General features: G+C 40.6%; 2 protein-coding genes across 3 annotated transcripts; one reads left to right on the forward strand and one right to left on the reverse strand.

Annotated features, from left to right (window-relative positions):
- The first annotated feature begins 2,318 nt into the window (after positions 1-2,318).
- Positions 2,319-4,390, forward strand: LOC128436683 (anionic trypsin). Its single transcript, XM_053418489.1, has 6 exons — positions 2,319-2,537; positions 2,735-2,918; positions 3,061-3,243; positions 3,351-3,412; positions 3,630-3,748; positions 3,875-4,390. The coding sequence occupies exons 1-6, from the start codon at positions 2,498-2,500 to the stop codon at positions 4,055-4,057; spliced, it is 771 nt and encodes a 256-aa protein (XP_053274464.1). The 5' UTR covers positions 2,319-2,497; the 3' UTR covers positions 4,058-4,390.
- Positions 4,391-7,217: 2,827 nt separating this feature from the next.
- On the reverse strand, positions 7,218-18,236 carry rac2 (Rac family small GTPase 2). Of its 2 annotated transcripts, none has more exons than XM_053418491.1 (7): positions 18,072-18,236; positions 14,464-14,535; positions 13,422-13,539; positions 12,487-12,549; positions 9,087-9,246; positions 8,287-8,436; positions 7,218-7,729 (listed from the first exon to the last, which is right to left on the reverse strand). In XM_053418491.1, the coding sequence occupies exons 1-6, from the start codon at positions 18,104-18,106 to the stop codon at positions 8,306-8,308; spliced, it is 579 nt and encodes a 192-aa protein (XP_053274466.1). In that variant the 5' UTR covers positions 18,107-18,236; the 3' UTR covers positions 7,218-7,729; positions 8,287-8,305. The 2 variants fall into 2 exon arrangements, with proteins under 2 accessions (XP_053274466.1, XP_053274465.1); XM_053418490.1 differs by having other exon boundaries at positions 8,303-8,436; positions 18,072-18,234.
- Positions 18,237-19,939: the final 1,703 nt, after the last annotated feature.

The following is a 19,939-nucleotide window of genomic DNA, read 5'->3' on the forward strand; positions in this document are numbered from 1 at the left end:
AAGAACCTGATAAACTAACTTTAACAAGAACCTTGTGTTTAATGTCTTATCTTCAGTTGAGACTGACACACACACACACACACACACACACACGCACACACACACACACACACAGTTACTAAAGATTAAACTGGAAGCCACATCATTTGCAATGTAATGAAATGACTCAACAGCTGGTCAGACCTAACTTGTCTTTGTTTTTTTCAGCACTAAAAATGCACATGTATCCAGTAATTCTATTGAGGACAAAATAAATATCAAGTCCTTCTGTTCAGTCAACTGAAATAAAATGAGTATCATTTCATCTGTGTCAGTAGTTTTTATGATTCCAGTTCCTTGTTTGTCGAGTCAGTTTTAAACTTTCATTAAAGTTTCGCTCCATGTGAAATGTTTGTGGGGAGAACATCAACAACTGGGCTTTTATTATAGCATGGATCATGAACATGTGTTTTGTAATTCAGCCATATTAGAAAGACAACAATACCATCCCTTTAAGAATCAATTAGACTTTTGTGTTAATCCAGTTTAAGCAGCTAATCAAGAATTTATTTTACGATCTTTAAGATTTTCAGTAAAGGCCTTTATAAAATCATTTTCACAAATTTCCCAGGTAATCATTCTATTATAAAAAAATTGGCATGTGTAGGGAATTGGTCAAATTACTCTGCAGTAGACAAACAGGTTTTTATCGTCTCTGTTCAGCAGCGATGGAAACGTGTCACCAGGGTGAACGTGATCATTTGGAAATTCTCGTTGCAATTGCGTCATCCAACATCTCACCAGGGATAACAGATAGAGGCAATCTCGACTTACAATGAGAAAAGAGGCTTTTTCACACGGTTTACCCGCTACCCGAATACTTTTGGTGTAAAAGACGTGTCATTGATCCTCTCTCAACCAGTCCCTCCACCTTCCTTCACTCTTCTCTCTCTACTCGTTCTCTCGTTTCATTTAACGTTTTATTTCCTTCCCCCTGTCTACACCTTCCTCTGGTCTTTCTTTCTAGGGGTCCTGAGCTGTGTTGCCTTGTGACCCCCTCTTAATAAATGAGCGTCTACTTGGCATGTCTACTTCCTACTCAGATTTCTCTTGTAGCAACTGCTGACGTATCAGCAGGTTAAATAATGCTGTTCTTGCTCTTATACACATGTGTGATAAAGAGAGGGAGAGAAATATATATGCACTCTTCATAAGCAGCGTGATCACCATCTACAGAACAACAGCTGACGTATACATGGAAATATGACTACAGGTTATATGTTGGTCCAATAAAATGTCTCGGAACACAAAGATCTTTGTGTTAAATTGAAATGAAACAGCAAAGTTACATTGAAGTTCAGATACACCTGCTGCACAGACGATAGTACCCAGTGCTTCATGTGTTATCAAACCTTCAGGCAAATTCAGGACTCAAGTTGTAGTTGCATATCAGTGACTGAGTGAAATATTTCCTTCTGCTATTGAACTTATCATCACAGCAAGAGGAGATATTTGACCAAGAAACTGATCAACTAACTTTAACAAGAACCTTGTGTTTGAATGTCTTATCTTCAGTTGAGACACACACACACACACACACACACACACACACACGCACACACACACCCACATGTGCACACACACTCACACACAGTTACTAAAGATTAAACTGGAAGCCACATCATTTGCAAAGTAATGAAATGACTCAGCAGCTTGTCAGACCTAACTTGTCTTTGGTTCATTCAACACTAAAAATGCATGTGTAATAATACAATACACCCAAAAACAAAATAACTAGACTTCAGACTATTAGTCTGAATACGGAAGGGATGTAATTAAGTGGTTTAATATTTATTTCATATTAATTAGAATCATAGAATATTGAATTATGAACTAATAAGGAGGCGATTACAATCAGAAGTGCAGCAGCCTCTTACATAAATGTCACATTGAATAAATGATTCAACAAACTTTATTCTTTTAACTTGGATTAGACTGAATGAATTCAACACTCTTTCAACGGTGCCCTGAAAACACATCAATCTTTACAATTCAATTTAAACAACATACCCCAAGATTATTTAGGATCAATGTAGTTGACCTGTTGGTTGGTCTTTCTAACAATAGTTCAGTAGGTTATATAAATACTTGAGAAGTAATCGTAGAAAATGTTTCAGCGCCATAAAAAATACCTACAATATATACATTCTTTAAAAGATCCAACATTTGTAACTCTTTGTTTGATGAACTTCACAAGTTCTTCCTCTCTACCTACATATAAGTACTGATACGTGATGTATTTGTTCAGCATTCGTAAAAAATATTACACTGTACGTTAATCTAAACTGTTACTCAAAAATTTGCTTGGACGTGCAGATGACTTTAGCCAATGGGGATGCGTCAGTGAATCTTCACAATGTGATTGGTGCCTCAGAGGCCGACGGGACATCCTGAACAGATTTAAAAAGACACAACTGTTGCCTCTGGAGGACAGACACTGAGACGGTGAAGGACAGCGATGGCTCGTCTCACAACTCTTCTCTTTGCCATGTGGCTTGGTGAGTAGGCAGCAGTTCTCTCTGTGTTCTAGTTTCAACCTGTTTCAGTAAAGAAATGCATCACATTTCTGTCTTTTATCAAGGTATGAAACTGAAGCATTTTGTGACACGACCGGGTCTGACCAAGAAACACTGCTGCTGCTTCTTTTTCTTTTTGTCAGATACTGTGATGAGAAGTTGTTCTCTGTCTCATTCAGGTGTGACAGTGAGCACAGAGGTTGATCTGGAGAAGAGAATCTACGGAGGTAAAACCTGTGGACCAAAGGAGCGTCTGTACCATGTCAAGCTGTTAGACACTGTTGGAAATTTTTTCATTTGTGGCGGCTCTTTGATTAGTGACCAATGGATTCTGACTGCAGCTCACTGCTATGAGCCAGGACGGTGAGAAACTGAAACAACTTTTACTTTAATGCTCTGATGCACCGGTCATTAATGGTTTGCTGTAAACTATGATTAATAACCAACAGTATTGGAATATGACGTGTTGACTGTGATTCAGTGATGTTTACACTTTTACCTGTAGGAAGTTCACCGCACATATAGGCGTGCATCCTGGTCCTCCTACAATAGTGGACATCACAGAGAAACGTAAAAGATTCAAGCGGTTCTTTTTCTTCAAACACGACCTCATGTTACTGAAGCTGCCTGATCCAGTTGTAGGTATCGATCCTGTACAAGGTCCCGACTGTCAACATCGTCCCAACATGTGAGTTCTCATCCTACCAGTGAACGTGAGAAAATAGAAACAAGAATTAGTTTATTAACCACGTTTCCAAATATATATATATATATTTTTTTTTTTTTTTTTTACAGAGGTGCTTTGGTTCAGGTTGCAGGTCACGCTGCCACTACAGCTGGCCCAAATAATGAAAAACGTGAGATTAATGTTATTGGATTATTTTGATCATCTTTTTTCCTTGTGCTCTTGTTTTTTTTAAGAGAAAAATATTTCAATCCATCAGGTTTATCTTTGTCTTCATATTGTGTTGCTTAATTATACACAAAAACTCATAGGTTCAATGTAATTTCTTAAAATAAGTATAATAATCTTCTAGTGTTGACTTCACTGGTAAAAAGTTTTCTTCTCCTCAGTACGTGGTTCTTCACCAACTCTGCAATGTGCTGATATGAACATCGTCAACTGTCAAGCGTCCTTACTGCAACTTGAGCACAGGATCTGTTACAGAGCACCTGGGGTGGATACATGTAAGGTGAGTACATGTCATCTAACTTTGTGTCATTTCTTCAGTTATAACAAGTTTCAATTGTTTGTTAAGAATACAAATGTTAATGATTACAGCAAAAAAATGCAATAAACACACGTCTATCTCTCACAGGGTGACTCTGGTGGAGGAGTGGTGTACAAGGACAGGATTTATGGTGTCCATGTAATGTCTGGTGCTACTTATGTCTGTTCTGCATCAGCTCAAGCAATGGACCTCTGTTATAAGCCATACTTGAAGTGGATCAATAAGACTATAAACCCATCAGGTGCAAATGCAGCTTTTGGTTCATGGTGAAATGTTCAGTTATTTAACAGAAATTTCACATCTAAATTTACAGTTGATGTCATTGTTCATTAAATCTTTAACCACCATTTGTTAATTTGTTAAATATTTTGTATACATTTGTATAGGAAATACAATTTGTCAAAATAACCAATTGTGCATTTTCCCATATGTAAATTCTAAAGATGGCTTCTGTTATCATACAGTCATTGTATTGGAAACAAAACTGTAACTGTAGACATTATACAAGTCTGTTCTTCTTTTATAAATACTAAAAAGAAAATTATAAATTTGACTTTCTTTTCCCAATGTTCTGTCAACTGAAATAAAATGAGTATCAATGCATTTGTGGCTTGTTGTTTTTAACTTTTTAGTGTCAAAGTCAAACTACACACATGAACACAATCCCACACAGTTAAAACTTCTTTAGTCAATGTTTTTTCTGACCTTTACCACCAATTAATTGAATGACTACCCTAAAACATGGAAAGAACATGTTTTATGGATTTGCTTTACTTTTTCATGCAGTGTTTATCTATTAAAGTTCATCTCCACGTGGAACACCTGTGGGAAGACAAAACAAGTTCATCAAAATAGTTCAATCAACAACTCTGCTTTTACCATAGCATGAAGATGTGATTTGCATTTCACCATATTGAGAAGAAGACAGTTAAATCTCAGTTTTATTCCAGCCCAGGTTAAGTTCACTCTGTTGGGTGCTCTGCTGGTGATGCTGGTAGATAGAGTCTGCTTTTCCTCACAGAACTTATTTGTGGGACATAAAAAGTAATTACAAACAGAAAACACACAAACCTTTAGTAAACAAGCACAACTGGGAAGCTGCAGATTTCTCACAACCTGTAAAATCTTTGCCTCACCCCCCACTGGTCCTGAAGAACCATGATAAACCAGCGAGAGGTCCCCAGTGTTTGGTTTCTGTCCCTTCTGGTGTAGAAACATGATGATGTTCTCTGCCAGTGAAAACAACATCACTCTTGGTGACAGGTGATTTACACACTAATGAAAACATGTGAACTTCATACCCAGTTTACCTGATAGATCCCTTTCAACTTTCCCACTGAACCAGTCTATGGAGTGTAAGAGCAGAAGCTGTTGGTAGGAATGGAAAACTCCCTTTGCATAAACGTGCACAGGTCCGCAGCCAATAGGATCGTGTTGATAAGTGTTCGTGGTTTGACCGTCAGCTGCCACTGCTGAAACAGGAAGAAGGTGAACATATGAGAACAATGGCTCAACTGATGCTTCCTCTCTATCTGCTGTGGCTCAGTAGAGTATTCAAATGCTTTCTATAAACTATACTGGTCACGCTTTGTTTTTACGATGCTGTGTTAAAGTAATTTTATAGTTTCACATTTGAATAGATTGAATCAGTTCCTGCATTTGTCTGAATGCAGTTCATCCAATGTTTGGAGTCTGTATCCACAAGTAGAGCTTTGAAACAATATCCTTATGTCTGTGCATGAAAATCTGATATTATCATCATCCATCCATCCATCTCTTTACAGTGGGACTGCCCTTCTTGTTCTTGCAGACATCGTATTGATTAACCAAACTACCCTAAAACTGATATAATTACAGTTATATTAAACAAGACTCCTGTTATCCAAGCACGACTGAGGGTAGAAATATTAATGGATGTTTAGTTTAACAGTGATTACGTTTATCTCTCGCAGTGTTTATTTCTTCTTTGCTTTGTCTAGCATTGTTTTCAGCCACATTCGACCTGACTGCACATTTCAGGAAGCCTGCGGTCGCTGGAACACATCATCAAGCATTGATCCAAACTGGAGAGCTGTCAGCCCAGCCATCAGCAAGTCGAGGATAATGTGGTTTGAAAAAGGCTGCCCACCTCCCTGCTGCATACCAGGAGCCTCTGAGTAACACACCACTAAGAGGAGGCTTTCCGCTGCGGAGGAAGAGGAATTGATTCAATGCGGGGACATGTGTCTGTGATGAACACTTCCCACATCCATACCCATTGTAGTCAAACTGACTGTAAACTGACTTTGAAAGAAGTGTTCATTTTATAAATACAGACCAATAACCCTGGGCTGCTGCTGCTTGTGTCCTGCAAACATTACAGCCCTGTATAGATCTATACAGGGCTTTAAAAAGGTACAGTGGTTAAGTGTTGATAAAACTTCACACAGTGCTCTTCTTCATGGACACAGCAGAATACGTTTCTTTAAACTAAAAACTAAAACCTACAATCCATCTTATTCATTCAGGAACACACAGTTGAAGGATTTATGAGGTTATTATAAATGTTTGAACTCTTTTGGCCATTTACTGTTTTCTAAAAGTGTACTTCTCACGATAGGGTGGTGCAGTCGCTGTGCATCTGATTGTGTATTCAACCCACACAGGATCATTCGTTCTCCCAGACACACACTTAAACCAATAATGAGCGATGTTGACCTTCATTTATTCCATTAATCAGTTTGTTTATCAGCCCGAAACACAGGAGTCAGATTGATGCCACTGTCCCGGTGTCTCAGGCAAAGTGAGATGGATGATGTCTGAACCAGATGGTAGAAGTGTGAGCCGAGGCAGCGTGATGTTTGTGAGTCAGACACGTGCTGATCGTTCGTCTCACTGCTGCGGTGGTGCAGGTGATGATGATGATGATGATGATGATGATGATGATGATGATGATGATGATGATGACGCATGTCTGAATCGGTTTGTGGAGTTTGCATGTTCTCCATGGCTGTGTCTGAAACCACTCCCTCACTATTCCCTGCTTGACTATATAGTGACTTCTACATAGAGATAACTAAACGCTGACGTCATTCTCTCAGGATTTCGCAACAACAACAACAACAAAAACAACAAATGTCGGCCGGTGGAAAAATCCCACAGTCAAGGTTTATTTTACACTTAAACAAAAAAACATATTGAGTGATTATCTTTAAATATAGAGATAAAATCATTTCCTTCGGTTTGTGCTGTGATGCGCTATAGACACCACCACAACAAGGCAAACTCACTATGGTGCATGATTTCGGACACAGCCGCTGTGTCCTTGCAGGTTTTCTCCCACAATCCAATGGGGTTATGTTAATCAGAGTCTCTTAATTGACCCGACTGAGAAAGATAGTTGCGATAGCCTGGCCTCCTGTCCCCCACCATGATGCTTGAAAGGACAATGTTAAAGATACAGATCTTTTATTTTCATATCACAACAAAGGATACATTAGTCAATAATTGTTAATTGAAAAACATTGTTCACTTCCCTACTTATACAAAACTATATCCTAATCCTTATTCTTAATCGTTAGCGCTCAACAGCTGAAGCACAAGACACCTTTATTCACTCTGGGCCTCAGAAGTGCTGTGTAACAACAAAAGCAGGAAGTTTGGATTCATGTACAATCTGTGATCTGGGTGATACACTCCAATAAAAGGGTCTTATCTTACAGAGATGTGGTAAATGATGCTGCTGCGTATATATAATGAACTTTAAGATTCAGTCTCGCTGTACAGAGAGTATTTTACCATTGTTTTACGACTGCAAAAGCATGTTTGTTTGTTTTTTTAACTAGTGGAAATCTAGTTTTGTTTTTTCTATTAGAAATATTACAGACATTTCAAATGTTCTTCTTGAAACCCGGGCTCAGCAGTTTGGATCTCTTCCTCTCGTCTCCCTGGTCCTGGAAGAATCTGTAAAAACAACAAACGATCAGATGAGGGGATGATGCTGATGCATGACAGTCAGTGTATCGGTATATTGAAATATCAGCAGGTAACTATTTACTATGGTAATTTGAAGAAAAAAATGAAAAAGCTCCAACTTGGATCCTATGTTTTTAATTTGGACTTTGTTATTCAGTTGTTAATGTTCCTCCTGTGGAGAAAAGGCTTATTGGTTTGTTGCCTGTCACATTATTGCTGCGTTTTCCAGATCACTACATTATACCTGTCCTCCACCTGACAAATTGAAAATATGCCTTGAAAAGACAGTTAATTACCCTGGGTCTTGATTGCAAATTTTATTTCACATATCAAACGTGACACTGGAGAAATTCCTCAACGAGAATCAGCCTTTATTTTTCAGAGCTCACTCCATCGATATCTCTCTCTCTCTCTTTCTTTGTCTTGTCAATTTGTGTGACTGACGTTTTCTTTCTCACATAAGTTGTGTAGACTTCAGATCCAGGGGACAGGAAATGAATGAATGAACCATTGAGGATACTCCCACACTTTGCTCTGGCTTTGACCTTTTCAGTTTCTCACCCTTTACAGCAGTGAGCAGCCCTTCTTCTTGACCTTGGTGGGCTGGGGGCAGAGCACGGCCCGGATGGCCTCATCGAACACCGTCTTCAGGCCACGCTGGGTCAGAGCCGAGCACTCCAGGTATTTCACTGCGTCTGTGCATGTAAACAAAACAACGCAGGTGAGGCAGAGGCATAGACAAGAATACTAGTGCATCTAAATGTGTGTTGTAGGCGTGTTGGAAAAGAAACGCTGCGTGACCCTTCATGAAGACAAGGCAGCGCCCCCTGGTGGCTATCTTCAGCAGGAGTCAGAACCTCTGCCCACTCCAGTGAAAGGGGAACATGGACCAAACTTAAGAGTCAGAGTTCACCTTCAACTGTTAAGGTTTCTGCCATAGGTTTGTTTGGGTGAAATGTCATGATGGGGTTTACACACTAATCTTAATGGTACCAGTTGAGTCAGGACCAGGAAGCAGCTTCTGGAATCTTCAATTTTCTACAAACATGTGTGTGGTCTTACGTTCCGGACAAATCTTGCCTTGTGTGTGGATTCTGAACATTATAATATAAAAAACAATATGTCATTACTTCTGTGGCGTCCCACGCTTCCAAAATTGGAAATCCTCTAATGTCCAATCCACTCACATGTGCTTACACTGTCCGTAGAGTCACTATCACCACAGTTATGGCACCAGATCAACCACCATCAGAGGCAAAGCTAATGTGTGGACCACATTCTCACCACATCTACAGAGGCCAGAGTCAAACCAGACCTGAGAGAACCTCATCAACGCGGGACTGACCTATATCCTTTGCCAGAGCCAGGCCGTGAGGATAGGTGATCGGTGCCAGCTTCTTCTCCTTCAGCTTCTCGATAGTGTCCTTCTCGTCCCGCAGATCCAGCTTGGTGCCCACCAGGATGATGGGTGTGGAGGGGCAGTGGTGACGGACCTCCGGGTACCACTGGAATTGAAAGGAGGCAAACACGGGGGGGGGGGGGGGATGGAAAGAATAGGAAGTCAGATGAGGGAGCTTTTAGGAATTGTCATTTTAAAATGTAAGAATGAGATGAAGAAATGGCTGTAATTCAGTGTTTAGGCCCCAAGATGAAGTATTTTTATTTTCAGTCCTGTATCAACATCTTTCTATCGCTCCCCCAGAATCTCCCTTCTTTTTCCTTCTGATCTTTCCTTCACTTGTCCCTTTTCAACCCTCAGACGTCTGTCTCTCACTCTTCTCTTTGCCCCTTTCATCCTCCCTTCATCCGTTTTCCCTCGGTGAGCAAATTAAGGATCAGTATCGCCTGGAGGAATTAAGTTGACAGTCGTAATTTGGGGATTTGGCAAATCCAGGCTGAGGAGTGGTGTTCACACGTGTGACATGTGGGGGATTGTGGGTAAAACCTGATGAATCATACTGCTGCTTTTTACACTCAGTCTTTCAACTGTCTCAAGGTGAAGAGCTGAAGTTTTTAACCACTCCCTGATAGGAATTTCCTGGATTTCTTGAGACATGCGAGTAATCTTAATTCTGAAAGATTTGAGTCCTGATTTGAACTTGAATTATCTTGTTTTAGCCAAAGGAAACATGTTCTGCTCATAATCAGGTTGATCATTCTAATTTGTGTTATTACCTGAGAAGGTTTACATCACTTTCCTCAGACTGTCCATTGCTGCAGCTCCTCCTTTCAGCCTCTGTCTGAAACACTTGGTTTCAGCTCCTGTCTCTTTAACTACTTTTAAATTAACTTCAAATTTGGCATTTCTCAAGCCTCTGAGATTTGACTCAAGAAATTACGTGAATCTGACTTTACAGCATAAAACAAAGTCCCACTCAACAGAAGACTTAAAGAATTCTACTAATATTTACTGTTAAATCTGTACCTCAAGAGATCAGGGATCAAAACCGAGCGGGATTGTTTGTGTAATTTATCTCCTTTCACTTTTCATGTTTTCCTGCGGCACATCAGTCGTGAAATAAAAGATTTAATTTCCTTTTAATGCCACAAAATGGTTGTTGTTAAGCGCCACACCAATCTGCCCCCTCTTTTCTCTGGCTTGACCGTGTGTCATGTGATGCAGCACAGTGTGAATACAGTGTGATTGGTGATGGATGGACATTGCGTGAACAGGAGGCTGCTAATCTATACTCCCCCCGTGTCACTTCGCTTTGATTTGCTCGACATTTAGCTGCTCAGGCCGCTCGCTGTCGATACTCGTTAACCTCTACACAGGAAAGACAAATGAGCTTTCTGAAACTGATTAAAGAAGGATTGTGAAGCTTTTTTTTTTTAAACCAGACACAGTCTCGGAATTAGAGGCCAAACAAACTGGAAATGGGATCGAATGCAGATGGCGATTTTAGGAAGTAACACTGTCTGATATATATTGAATTTACTTGAGCTCTATTTTTCTGAATTAACGAAACGGCCGAGTTCAAAATGCAAAGAGAAGCTCTCATCGAGTGTGATCCAGTTTTAGTTTAGTCTGAGACACTGAGAGATGCCAGGACTTTGGTCTCGTTAATATGTTTCTGTGTGGACATACACGGATGTCACCATTCAAAGGGTTTCACAAGGACCCAGAAGATGTTGTCAATAAAACATGAAAAACACCCAATTAGGGAAAAAGTTGGCGGTTGTTGTCATGACCACATGAGCTCATACTTCAGTCTCTTTGTGAAACCACATTAAAATTCACCACATCTGGATTTTTTGTCCGGTTGCACACTCAAATTGCTCACTCTCATAAATATCAGTCCCCTTGGTTATCTTGGAGATTTGGATATTTGAATATTTTCATCTAGATCCACGTGTTTTATTCTCTGAGAAATCAAAGGAAATGCTTTTCTCTCTATATCGAAGTTTCACCAGCGTTTTCTCTTTTTTTTACCTCCTCATAACCTGCTCCTCATTTTAAATTCCCTCCTCGGCCGTTTCATCTTCATGGACCCACTTCTACCTCTCCAGCTCCTTGTTACCATGGTGACTTACTTGGGATGCACACTGAAGGACGTGAATCTCACTAAAAGCGAGTCTGATCATGCCCCCCCCCCCCCTTTGTCTTCCTAAAGGACGGACTGGGCTGAGTGAAGCTGTGCGACTGGTTTGGAGAGAGGTCAACAATGAAGGAGCTCCCGTTGTAGCTCGGCTCGTTGGAGCTCGTGCATGAAAGGGTTAACCTGGAGAGCTCTTCATTAGAGAGTGGCCCCCGAAACATGAAAGGTCTCGTCTCTCGATGAAGCTAGCGTCTCCTCGTTAGCCCGCATGACGCTGAATAGGAATAAGCAGGAGAGGAACACGGAGGGCAGGACGGAAATCACAAGTCTAATGACAGGTGAAGTCACTTATCAGCCAAACAGTCACTGGATCCAGCTGCTGTTGTCCCCTGTTTTTACCGTTATACCTTTAAATATGTTAAATTAATGTTAAAGGTCCAGTGTGTAAGATTTAGGTGGAAGGATCTATTGAAAGAAACTGAATATGAAAATTATCCTGGTGACGTTTTCACGAAATTGCTGTTTTCTTGACCCTAGAACGGGACCTTTATGTTTAAATACATTATATTACAATAGTTTGTATTTACATGTTGTTTTTTACAGGAGCCCAGACTGGACAAACTAAACCTTTTGATTTTTTATGACAACTGAAGGGTATTCAGCTGCCACATGACACTTCACCACTAGATGTCACTGAATTCTACACCCTATACCTTTAATATAATTTTAATTTTAAATTTAACAGAAATAAGCTAATTTGATTGTTTTGTCATCAATTAAACAATTTTTTTTATAAATTGATGGATGAGTTTTCAGGACGCTGGAAGTATGGGTGCTGAAGGGGCTGCAGCACCCCTCACTGGCAAAAGTCTGCAACTGCATGTGTTTTAGCTATAATGTAAATATAACTGTGATTTAAAAAAACTAAAAATAGAAAATCATAACTTGTGTGACTTCAAGTAGATGTGGTTTTTTCATGTGAATCATTGTGTGGTTCCCTCCTCCTCATTGTTCACCAGTCAGACACAGTGTTGGAGAATATCAGTACAGTATATCATAACAGTCTCGATTATTTAAAACACACGTGTAGGAAAAGAAGCAAGAATCAAGTTTCTTCCATGTGATAGCGTAGGTCAGGGATATTGATCAGCTCTACCTCGATATAGGATCTATATAGATGTATAGGTTTTAGTTGTAGAGACTCACCTTAGCTCTGACGTTCTCGTAGGAGGCCGGGCTCACCAGGGAGAAACAGATCAGGAAAACATCCTGCAGGAAATGAGGGGAGGAGGAAGAGGAGAGATGATGAAGAGATACTGAAGATGACCCGCCACGAAATAATAACCACTCCATCTACAAGACAACTGAGCAGGTGATAAAGGGACACATTTCGTGTGTGTGTGTGTGGGGGGGGGGGGGGGGGAATCAATCAATTTTTTGGAATGAAGTACACGTCACATGATTTCCTCTTGTTTCATGGAGAAACTGGAGAATTCTCTCACACTGAAAAGTATCTCTCACAGATGTAGATATTGTTTATATGTACATAATATGTACGTGTGTGTTTGTGTGTTTGTGTGTGTGTGATTCACTCATTTCCTTCACATCTCAATCTGTGTTTTGATCTAGAATCTTCAATTCAAACTCAAATTGAGAACGTGATGCTGATGAGGTCCACAGCCGGTGGAAGGAAAGCTCTGGAGAAACCACGGAAGATACTAGAACAAATCACTTTGGGTTTCATCTCGATCCGAATAGCAAATCCATAATCGTGAAAAGGCTGATTTGCATATTTCACCTGTCGATAAATATCTGTGCAATTCATTTCTGTTTCCTGCTACGCTACGGTCACATCCACCTTTACTAAGTTCCAAATGAAATTCCTATCTGTGTGTTTCCACTTCCTCAGTAACTTCTCGTCTTTTCTTGTCCTGTCTGTCCCTGTATTTGAATTTAATGAGACATGCGACAGGCGGCTGTTTTGTTTTATTGATCTGGAACTCTGTGAAACCAGCGGGAGACAAAGTTTGTCTTATGTTTTCTATTGAACTCTGACTCCATACATCCATCTATCCATCTATCTATGAGTGTGTGTGTGTGTGTGTGTGTGTGTGTGTGTGTGTGTGTGTGTGTGTGTGTACCGTCTGTGGGTAGGACAGTGGGCGGAGCCTGTCGTAGTCTTCCTGTCCAGCTGTATCCCACAGGCCCAGGTTGACTGGTTTGCTGTCCACCATCACATTTGCCGAGTAGTTGTCAAACCTGTGGGGAGCCAGAAGGTCAGAGGTCGATCAATCAGCCGCCTCCAGACTCACACAGTCATTTAAAGGAGGATTCCCAACCATCAATCATTTGATTCATAATACAAATATCACGATGGGTTCTTAGAATAAGACGGAGAGCAGGAGCTGGTTATTAGAGAAGCTCATTCAAAACTGTGAGTTTCTTTCTTATTGAAAATAACCACAGAGACTGTGATGCTAACGCAGCACTGCCTCCATGTGGCGACACTGGAACACCACTCATCTACTGTGTGTGTGTGTGTGTGTGTGTGTGTGTGTGTGTGTGTGTGTGTGTGTGTGTGTGTGTTATTACCATGTAAAGACCAATATAAAGCTGAATTATAATTGATATTATTATGATTATTATTGTTATTAGCTGACACCTACAGTTATATGACCAAATCCCTGGTTAAGAGGATTTTTTTTAAATGTCAGGCATAAGTTAAGTTAAGGTCAGAAATAAAAAAAATGTTCAGGCGACATTTAAGGAGTTCTACTTTAAATTATATATTAATATTACTCACATCACCTTTTATTAAATAAGCTTGTTATTAAATTTCTTCCTAAAAAGATTGAATTATTGCAAACGCCCTCTGTTTTTACTGTAGCTGCCAGGGTTTAATCACCCTGCTGCCAGTCCGAACCTGTCAGACATCTGCACGTGCACTGTGTGTGTGTGTGTGTGTGTGTGTGTGTGTGTGTCTGTGTTTGTGTGTGGGAGGCGATATTAAGACATGTGCAATGCATGTTTGTTCATAATGCTAAATCCTTGTCAGTGCAGCTACATATTTAATTGTTGTAATTTTACTGTTTTTCATTTACATTCACACAGAGAGAGAGAGAGAGAGAGAGAGAGAGAGAGAGCACGTGTGTGTCTGTGTGTGTGTGTGTGTGTCATACTCACACAGTAGGAATGTATTCCCCGGGGAAGGCATTGGTTGTGTAGCTGATGAGGAGACATGTTTTTCCGACAGCTCTGAATCAAACAAGTAAAAACACATTTTTTTGATGAAGACAAAAAACAACGTCTGAGGCCATAAAGTCTGAAGAAAGAGAGAGAGAGAGAGAGAGAGAGAGAGAGAGAGAGAGAGAGAGAGAGAGAGAGAGAGAGAGAGAGAGAGAGAGAGAGAGAGAGAGAGGGAGGGACACAATCTTTGTTCCACCTCCAAAATAAATATATAGATATCTATATATATAAATAACAGTATATAATACAATTACACAATTTTTCACTCTGTTCTTCTTTGTGAAGCATCGAGCAGCGACAGGAAATGATGCAACACGTGCACCGACAGACTCACACTATGACTTCAAAACGCAGCTGCTGCTCAACTGTGAGCGGCTCGTCCCTTTCTCTTGGTGCAATGCATTCTGGGACAGTTTTCATCAGGCACACGCACTGACATCTCTGAGTTTAGGCTTCGACTGGTCCACAGGGCGTCACAGGTCAACTCTGGTTTTGGATTTTAAGATTCCATCAGTTCTTCCACAGCGAGGAAGAGCCGATCAAACAAGTACCGACTGGCCTCACTCTTATTTTGTTCCAGAGCTTTGCTGTCAGCGTTTCAACCAAATCACCAGAACTCGACTTCACACACACACACACACACACACACTCACACACACACACACACACACACACACACACACACAGAAATGCATCTCCAGCAGGGGAAGCTCATCTCTAAACTGTGTAATCTGCAGCTCAGGAACCCAAATCCCCAAATTTTCTGCTTCTGGTTTCTCTGTTACAGTGAGAGGTCATAAGTAAAGTTTGTATTATTAGGACTGGGGAGTGTGTTCTGTCACAAGTATAGACATACCAGCATGTGTGTGTGTGTGTGTGTGTGTGTGTGTGTGTGTGTGTCCTCTGTGGTTGTGTGTGAGCGATAAAAAGGAACTGATCTGTTTCAAAAGCTGAAAACAGGAACCAGCAAAATTAAAGAAGAAAAAAAACCGTCCCCGTCTGATCTCTCTCTGTTTGCTCTCTATCTGGTTTTCCATCGAGGTTCCTCTCCTCCTCTCACACCATCCCTCGTTATCTGCTTTTATCTCAGGCATCTCTTCAGAGGAGACTCATTCTCTCTCCGTCACTGTTTCCGTCTCATGTTCATCTCCTCTTCCTTGTTTCTGTCTCTGGGTGCAGCCTCTTGGTTCGTCAGCATCGCCTCAAAACACAACTTATCTTCATTTTGTGCTTCTTAGTTTGAGACACCCCCGTATTCCTCTGCTTGGTTCAGTCCCAAAAACAATACAGGATGCAGGACACAAATCTGATCATGTTTGTTTACATGAAAGCAGTTTTATATATTTGGAATCTTTGACCTTAAAGCAGCTTCATTAAAATTAGTTTGATGGTAGATCATCAGCAGGAAACTTTTGAAATATGAAGAGTTCTGAACAGAGTTTTGTGGATTTTGTTACAGCACCAGCTCTTCTGGTTCAGGAAGCCGGGGATTATGGGTAATGCCTCCTTCATGTTTGTTGACATGACACGACTCTTCTCTTTTACTTTATCAGCTTGATCCATCTCTTCAGAGAAGCTGCATGATGATTACAAAGTTTGAATGTGCTAAAGCAAAAACTAAAAATACTCCAAAAAGCCAAATAATACAACTGTGTTTAATAAAAAAAATGTTTCCTTCTCGTCATTTCAACCAATGGGGACATTAGTATTTAAAATACTGTGATGTAATTTAGCTTTTTGATTAATTTGAGTTTGCCAGCATGAGATTGTTTGTGTGTTACGAGATTTTAAAATCAGAGTTTAACACTTTTACTGACGGCGTTGTGAGTATTGTGATTGATCCATAGATCCATTAGACATAGACGTGTTACACAAGGTTTGTGTAACAGCAGCTGGATGTGAGAGAACTGTCTTTCTATAGCTTCCTCCTCTCTCTCTGTTAACAGCAGCCTCACGTCTCTTCGGTCACACAGAGAGACGTCGACACGTGTTCACACACAAACAGCTGCCGGGGATGAAGTTTCTCTGCTGGCTCAACACAATTCAACTTCTTTGTTTGGTTGGAAATCCCCAAATGACACAAATAAAGTCAAAAGCTGCTTCTATATTTATATGACTTGTCACGCCAACACTGGCTACAACTGAAAAGTTTTCTGGACACTCTCAGAAGTTCTGCATGGTCGGTTCTGTGAAGCTCCTTCATGGGTTTTCAACTTGATTCTGAATTTATCTTTTTGTCATCCATCCAGCAATTTCAGAAAGCAGTCAAATTAATACTTTCTGCTGCGATTGTCCAGATGTGCACAGCTGTGGATGAATAAGTACATGAGGTGTGGTGTCTCACAGACAAAACATTTTTAGTTCAGGTTGGACAAAGATCGATGTCTTGGTCAATTTTACTTAAACATGTTGTTCCTGAATATTTAAAACCACAACAGGATTATGATTATGATTATTCCTCAAACTTAACCAAGTGCTCTGAATGTCTCAAAAACATTTATGTTGCTGTCCTCACTCAAAAAAGATCAGAAATTCAGATGGAAAACTAAAATATCTGTCAACAATTTAATTCTTTGTAGTTTTTAAAAACAACTTTAATCTGGTCGTATTTAGGTTTCCCACCAAAACATATCACGTGTCGTGATCTTAATTAATTCAAAATGTAACTTTTAGGAGATTGGTTAAATTCTGAGATTAAAAAGTCTTAATTTCCACGACCACTAGAGGGATTTGTCACTTTGACGTAATGCTTCTTCTTTTGGGGAACTTTGCAACTCTCTTTTCGTGTGTTCACCTCAATAAGTCATGAAAGCTTAACTTTATACTTTTAAATCTCAGTGTCACATTCGGCTCAAACAGGAAGCTCAACACTCACAGTCCTGTAAAGCCTGAGCCCGGTAAATGTCTAATTTAATTTATCGATCACGCCGCAGCAACGACTTCCCCACTTCCGCCATCATGACAAATGACACTGCTGCTCCACCTTAAAGGACAGAGAGTGTGTAGAAGTTTGAATCTTCTGAATCTTTAGACGGAGCAGAAGGTTTTTAAATCTAAAGAGTTTAACAACGTCCAGCCTTTAACCAAGTAGAGCCTCCATTTTCTTGTTCTGGTTTAATCTACTGGCTTCTCTTCTGGAGCTCCTCTTTCTTCTTTGGTTTGTCCATCTGCAGTAAGAAGCCTCTGCTCGGAGCCGGCGCTGCATTTCCCTGCATGTCGTGGCCTGTTCTCCTCATCAGGCCCCATCACTGTGAATCAGCGCTGTCAAACACACGCCTACAGCCTGACACGTCTCCCCGGACTCACTCTGTTCTCTCATGAGCTTTAAAGAGTCCAGGAGTTTTGTCTTTTTAGCAAACACAATAAAAACACAAGTTGAACACAATCTATGAAGAAGAAAAGCCCCTCAGCTCTGAGGCCAAGGCCCCAAACGGCCCCATCACACAACCGGCTCGAGTTAACACCTCGAGATTCGACATCTTTCACGGCATCTTGATAAAAGTTACAGCAAAGAAGGTAAAGTTGAAGATTAATAAATGTCGTACCCATCTCCCACGACCACACACTTGATCGCCTGCATCCTGTTCCGCTCGGCTTCGTCTCTGCTCGCTGACAGACACACACTCGGAGGGGAAGGTGCAGACACGACAGGAAACTGTTACCTCCCTCGCTCCCCTCCCTCTGCTGCCTCTCTTTCTTCCTCCCTCGCTCGCTCTCTCTCTCTCTGTCTATCTCTCTCTCTCCCTTCACTTCTGCACTCATATCTCCTTCCTGTGTTGTGTTTGTGTTTGTGTTTGTGTGTCGTCTCCTGCAACAGCACAACTTGTGTCATCGGCGTGCGAGGTGGGATGGAAGAAGTTGCAACAGGTCGAAGGTGTGAAAATGGACGTGAAGGGTTTCGTAAGGGGGAAGAAGTTGAAGGGCTCTTTATGAAACTTCCTCCTTTTGCAATCATATGCACACACACACGCACTCACACGCCAACACAGTAACACACACACAAACACACACACACACCCAGCAGTGTCTCCATGACTACACAGGACAGTAGGTTGGTTTCCTGGAGACCAACTCTAACCTCAACCATAGTTTCTACAGGTTTAAACTGAACTGTAATCAAACTGAAACCTTTAAAACATGTCTTCAAGTTTAAAACGCACATTATGTGGACTCACTTGTTGTCCCCATATGGAAGACAAATGTTTGTGTGTGTGTATAAATAGCATTAGGTCCCCACAACATGAGTTATACCTGCAATCAATACCAATACAAGCCACACAAATTAACACACACATGTCTGACTCTGTAGTTGAGTTTAAGGGGTTTAGGTTTAATTCCCATTGAGTTAAGAGATGTAAGACGTGTGTGTTGCAATGTTAAAATCTGAATTATCTGAATTCATAGCAAATTTAAATAGGTTATTTGACCAGAACTGCAGTTCTTCACAAAGTGTGTAGTTAGAAAAATATGTTGATTCACTTTTTAAAGGGATTTTTAAAGCAAAGAAATGAACAGAACCACAGAGATTAACCTTCTTCACCAAACACACAGACATGAAGTTTGCTATAAGTAGTTTAAGTCTCATTTTGCACATAATAAAGTGACAAATATGGAAAGAGATCTATTGCAACACACAAATCTTCACACACACACACTCATATTAACTGTGATGTCCTTTCGCCTCCACTAGAGGGCGCGTCAGCATAATGTTTGCTTGTAAATGTCAGCGTGTTTGTGTCGTTACTTCTACTGGAATCGAACGTTTTCAAATGTCAAGTCCGCCCCAGTCGGTTCACCACACAGAGACGAGAGGGAGGAGGATCTCTTCTTCAAAATAAAATGATCTCAGCTTCAGTTGCAGGATGAATTATTTGTGTCCGCTCCGTGTTTACCTCACATGTGACGTGAGGCCAGGATTTCAAAACTCACTTCCTGGCCTCCGCTGTGTTTTGCAATGAGTTTCATCGTGCGAGCAGATTTCTAAACACTTTGTGTCACTTCCACACTGCACGACATTTAAATCTGACGTCCACAGAAAACCCCAAAGGTCCAAAACAAGGAATTACAAGTCTAAGTCATCCAGGATTTGTTTTAAGAGACTAGAACCAATGTCCTGTTGTCTTTAGCCTCCAGCGTTGATGCAGATTCAGTCCCTCCAGGTGTTTGTGATATATTGCATTCCCAGAAATATAAGTTCACTTCATCCGTGAGTCTAAGTGAACATTTGTGCAAACTTTGAAAGGTTTTCCTCCGGGCGTTGTCAAGATACCACGTTCACGAGTCAACACAGTTGTGTTGAGGTCACAGCGACCTTCAAACTCAGTTCATCTACGAGTGCAAGTCAATATTTTTGTCAAATTTGAAGAACTTTCCTCAAGTTGTTGTTTAGATATCGTGTTCACAACAATAAAAT

This window comes from Pleuronectes platessa, chromosome 3 (genome assembly GCF_947347685.1).
Source record: "Pleuronectes platessa chromosome 3, fPlePla1.1, whole genome shotgun sequence".
Lineage (NCBI taxonomy): Eukaryota > Metazoa > Chordata > Actinopteri > Pleuronectiformes > Pleuronectidae > Pleuronectes > Pleuronectes platessa.

Coding starts and splice junctions, on each gene's coding strand:
- LOC128436683 (XM_053418489.1), top strand. CDS start 2,498: ATGGCTCGTCTCACAACTCTTCTCTTTGCCATGTGGCTTG. Junction 2,919..3,060: donor CACTGCTATGAGCCAGGACG/GTGAGAAACTGA, acceptor TTTTACCTGTAG/GAAGTTCACCGCACATATAG. Junction 3,749..3,874: donor CTGGGGTGGATACATGTAAG/GTGAGTACATGT, acceptor TATCTCTCACAG/GGTGACTCTGGTGGAGGAGT.
- rac2 (XM_053418491.1), bottom strand. CDS start 18,106: ATGCAGGCGATCAAGTGTGTGGTCGTGGGAGATGG. Junction 13,540..14,463: donor GGGGAATACATTCCTACTGT/GTGAGTATGACA, acceptor GGCTCCCCACAG/GTTTGACAACTACTCGGCAA. Junction 8,437..9,086: donor GGCTCTGGCAAAGGATATAG/GTCAGTCCCGCG, acceptor TTACATGCACAG/ACGCAGTGAAATACCTGGAG.